Below are 5,200 nucleotides of genomic sequence, written 5' to 3' on the forward strand. Positions count from 1 at the left end.
TTGAACCTTTGTTACTTGTGCTTTGAGATTTATCTTTCAACCTTTACTAGTTCTTAGTTCAAGGTAGTAAGATTACTTCTCTTTTATGATATCTTTGATTCCTTTGTGGTATTCTTAGAAGGCGATTAATACTAGTTATTAATTGTTGTCTCAAGTTACTCGTAAAGTGGTCAAGATCCGAATCTATTGTTTTGATTTGCTTTTTAAGTAAAGGCGTTTGATTTCTTCCATAAATCAAGACGTTGTTACTTTGATCTTGTCAAGGCTATAGAACTTACGTTCTTGGAAGTTCTTGGAATTCTTTCCTTGAATTCTTCCCATATCCTTTATTTTCATCTCTTTAATTCTAGTTGTTCAATTCCTTGTTGTTATTGCTTCCGCATTTACTTCTCAAATTCTTACTCTAATTTGGATTCCCGACCTAGTTGTTATCAAGTGGTATCAGAGCGGTTTTTATCAAGATTTCGTTCTTGGTAAGTCTTGGGATTTCTTGAATACTAAGAGCAAAGAAAAGAAAAGAAAAAAAATTAAAAAAAAACGAAAATCAGTTTTTAGAACAAAAAATAGAATTGCGTGCTCTCCGGGATATTTCTTTTGTATCTAATTTGTTACCAAAAATTAACAAAGGAAACAAGAAGAGGGGATCCTAGATTTTCTTACTCTTTCTAATCTAAACATATAATCCTTTCCTTTTTGTTCGCGTCATGTTTCAACCGAGCCTAATAGTTCTAGGATTTGGTTTTTCTTTCATTAGTTCCCCAAAAATCTGAATTTTACTACTAAGAACTTCATACGAGTTGGTTTAACTATAAATCTACAAAGTATTTTGTTCAAAGGTTATTTCGAGAGAAAACAAAAGGGTAAAGTGTGCGAGAGAACAATTGAAAAAAAAACAAAGAAGCCAAATTTGAGAGATACATATTTCCTTTAATCTATGTCAAGATATCTCAAATAGGTAGTTGCAGTGGAAGGAGTAGATCTATGACTCTTGAAAGGTCGATATTACAATATATCGAATGGAAAGAAGACAATGGTAAAGTTATTTTTCAAACAAGAGCTAAAGTGATGTCTACAATTTATACCCTTAGAATTGACAAAGCATTTAACTATAACTTAATTAGCACTTATATGGTTGAGAAATTGAACTTGCCTTGTGTTGAACATATTGATCCCTACATGTTGAAAGGAGTAAAGGTAGATAAAAGAGTGTTATTACCATTCTCTATTGGAAGGTATGAGGATGTGATTTGGTGTGATGTCATTCCCATGAATCGTTTTCATATCTTGTTGGGAAGGCCATGGAATATCTATAGAAGTGCTTCATATAGTATCGAAAAAAATAGATACTCTTTTGAGGTTAATGGGAAGAAACTCAGTCTTGGACCTTTGACTCCCTCACAAATTTGTGCAGATGAAAAGATTGTTAAAAAGAATATGGAAAAATACGAGAGAGAAAAGAATGAGAGGAGTAAGGGAGTGCATGTTGACATTCCAAGAGAGGAAAAAGGAGAGGTTGTCTTGAGTAAAAAGAGTGGGATGTCAAGTGAGGTAAACAATGATCTTGAGAAAAAAGAAAAGAGAGAAAGCAATAAGAGAAACAAAGTTTGTAAGGTAGAGAGAGAGAAACAAGAGAGATTGAGTGAAGGAAAAGAACTCTTTAGTGAGAGAAAAAAGGCTAAGGGTGAGGAAAACATTAGTCTTGCGATAAAAGCCAAAGAGAGTGTAAGCAAGAAAAAAGTTTCTTTACTTCCTAACCCATTAACTCTTTCTTGTTTTAGTTCTTGTGATTTTGTGCAGCCACGTGATGAAATACCTTTTGAAAGGAGTGGTGAGGCGCAAGAGATGGTGGCAAAAGATCCAATTGGATTCCAACATAAATTCGGCAATATCAATTCTTGTTGGATGGTGGAAGACAAAAGCTTGATTAAATTCTTTGTTATTAAACCTTTTGACTATTTCGATTCTTATTTACAGGGTTATGACATGGAGTTGCCTAAAAGCATTGCTAAGGTGGAGCCATTGCATAAAAGAATACAAGGTGATGATGTTCCATTGGTAAATAAGTCCAAGTATGGTATGTATAATTGGTTTATTTGCATTCTTGGTCTTTCTAGAACACCTAAGGTATTTTTGGAGGTAATGAATTACACTCTTATTTCTTATATTGGTGACTTTATAATTTTTGTAGATGATGATATTTTGATGCACATCAAGTCATTAACTATAATATCTAAGTTAATGTGTAAGAGTAATTCGCTTCCTTTTGAAATTGTGTATGACATAGATGATTACTTATTCCAACTTGGTGGAAAGAGGCATGGAATTTCTGTGAAGAGGCTTGCAAATGAGTTAAATATTTCTTCTTATCTTATTCAAGTGGCTAATGAGTTTTCATGTGCTAAAGAATGTGATCTTTGTTATGTGATGGGGAGTCATTCTTCAAGTCATGTTCATTGTAAGATTGTAAAAGTATTTGTTTCTAGTAAAGAGGATATGCATGATTGTTGTAATACTGGTGATCAAATACTCTTTCATGTAGAGGAATCCATGAGATTTGTAATTGTAGTTAGTAGTCTATATCATGAATGTATCTTGTTTGATAAATGTGGTAAAGGTACTTATATTAAATGGATGTGTAGTCACTCTTTTATAATTTCTTTGTCATGTATACTCATGGACTGCCGTACCGACAAGATCGAATTGCAAGTTCCATTGCATGGTGCATCTAAGAGAGGTTTTTATTGTATTAATCTAGGTAGACATAAATTTTATTGGGATGATGATGTCCATATGCTTTATAAGGGAGTATTTATACCTATTAGGATTGATTGGGTTAAATGGACACATTGTCACTATCTTATTTTATTCCTACTATTTTTTCAGATTAGTGGATACCATTTACTAGTGCGTGTTTTCTTTTTCTTGCAAGGTCGAAATTCGAGGACGAATTTTCTTCAAGAAGAGGGGAATGATAGCATCCTAGGAAGCTCAACTCTATTCAAGGACAGGGATGAAGCTTTTGAATCTCAAAGATGGCCTTTAATAAGATGTCAAGCTAAAGAATTACAAAACAAGATCATTAGACTTCAAGTGCAAATGAAGAAGTTATTAATTGGGAGGAAGAGCTCAAGGATAAAGGATGTGAATTGACAAGGTGATAGCATCAAGGACAAGGATAGAGTTTTGGAAGCTCCAAGGCCATATACAAGATCTCAAGCTAAAGAGTTGCAAACTAAGGTTGCTAGACTTCAATGACAAATAAAGAAGCTTTTAATTGTAGAGGAAGAGCTCAAGCCCAAAGGAGATGAATTGTCCAAGTTTTACAATTATTTAGTAGTCCAAATTGAAGTCCAAGAGGAGAAAGATTAAGTTACCAAATCAGCCCTTGAAGTCTACCAATAGGGCTCAAAATGACCTTAAAAGAGGTCCAAAAGGGGGTGTTTCAAAAGGAGCCCAATTGGAGTCCAAACCAATGGCCCAAACTAATAGTTTTAAGGCCCAAATCTGCCCAAAAGGATTTGGCCGCCCCCCCCCCCTTAATTTTGATGGCTTTTGTTACCCCTTAGGAGCCACCTACCTAAGTTTGATGGCTATTGTGACTCCTAGCAGCGCCCTACCTAATTTAGATGACTTTTTAGCAACCCCCTACATTATTTTAAGTGCTTTTAACTCTTATAAATAAGGAGTTCTTCTCATTCATAAGACTACATTTATTGATTAAGTATATCATACTTTGAGAGTTCTTTTGAACCATTGTTACTTGTGCTTTGAGATTTATCTTTCAACCTTTAGTAGTTCTTAGTTCAAGGTAGTAAGATTACTTCTCTTTTATGATATCTTTAATTCCTTTGTGGTATTCTTAGAAGGCGATTAATACTAGTTATTAATTGTTGTCTCAAATTACTCGTAAAGTGGTCAAGATCCGAATCTATTGTTTTGATTTGCTTTTTAAGTAAAGGCGTTTGATTTCTTCCATAAATCAAGACATTGTTACTTTGATCTTTTCAAGGCTATAGAACTTACTTTCTTGGAAGTTCTTGGAATTCTTTCCTTGAATTCTTCCCATATCCTTTATTTTCATCTCTTTAATTCTAGTTGCTCAATTCCTTGTTGTTATTGCTTCCGCATTTACTTCTCAAATTCTTACTCTAATTTGGATTCCCGACCGAGTTGTTATCAATGTATTTAATACACAACCCCAATGAAAGGCCTCATTTTTTACAAAAGTTTCAAAGCAATTATGATTCATGATTTCCACAGTATACGCCCCCGGTAGCTTGTCTTGGGTATTCAGGTTGAAGTTATGTATTCACACCTCTCATATTATGTATTTGACTTTCGTACCTTATCAATCGTACATACTCAGTACATTTTTTGTACTAACGCCCCTTTTCTTTTGTATACTATGTTTGTACCCACAAGTACAGATAGACCCGGTGACGTTCCTCCCAAGTAGGGTGCCCGTTTCAGTTGTTGGTTGCTGTGCTCTACTTCTTCGTAGTAGCTGTTCAGAAGTCGATAGGTACCGAAGTATAAGTTCCAATTATTTTGGGTACGGTGGGGCCCTGTTGATCGAGGCCAACCCTGTACTACTATTGAGTAGCAAGAGAGGTTGAAGCACCTTTTACCCGAGAAGGTCGGGATCGATTTCCACATGGAGCTAGATGTTGGAGTTGAGTTTCTATCTAAAGTGGAGTTGTGTGTTTGTTCCTAAATGCACTTCGGAACATTTTTGGTTTTGATATTAATTCTAGGTTTATAATACTACAATGCTAAATTAGGCTAAGTAAAGCTAAGATTAAACTATTGAGAGTTGATCAGATAGATAAAAGGCACTAGGGTAGTGACTTTCTCCTAGGTGGTCAATTGACGGATTCTTGAGTCTAAAGCTAGATTGTCAAATTTGGGGAGTATGATATAACCATTGCACGATTCTACTCACTCTATACCTCTCGGTAGTTCGAGTGATTTTGCCCGAATTGACTTTCTCAAGACCAATTGGGTATGCAAATTTGTGCAAGCAATCAAGGTTCAAGTCGGGTATTACTATGTCTAGGTTTAATTGGGGCTATAAATCTCTTGAATACGCCTCAATTCCTTGTTGGACTAATTTCATGGACTTAGGCTCTCTTTCTCAAGAAGAGCCAAAGTCTACTACGCATAAACTAATGATTGCAACCACTAACTTAATATTAAAACC

At 35.0% G+C, this 5,200-nt stretch overlaps 1 protein-coding gene across 1 annotated transcript; it reads left to right on the plus strand.

Annotated features, from left to right (window-relative positions):
* Nucleotides 1–890: 890 nt before the first annotated feature.
* LOC138877001 (uncharacterized) lies at nt 891–3,326 on the plus strand. The gene is made up of 2 exons (XM_070156341.1): nt 891–2,038; nt 2,930–3,326. The coding sequence occupies exons 1-2, from the start codon at nt 982–984 to the stop codon at nt 3,148–3,150; spliced, it is 1,278 nt and encodes a 425-aa protein (XP_070012442.1). The 5' UTR covers nt 891–981; the 3' UTR covers nt 3,151–3,326.
* Nucleotides 3,327–5,200: the final 1,874 nt, after the last annotated feature.

The sequence above is a fragment of the Nicotiana sylvestris genome, chromosome 9 (genome assembly GCF_000393655.2).
Source record: "Nicotiana sylvestris chromosome 9, ASM39365v2, whole genome shotgun sequence".
Taxonomy (NCBI): domain Eukaryota; kingdom Viridiplantae; phylum Streptophyta; class Magnoliopsida; order Solanales; family Solanaceae; genus Nicotiana; species Nicotiana sylvestris.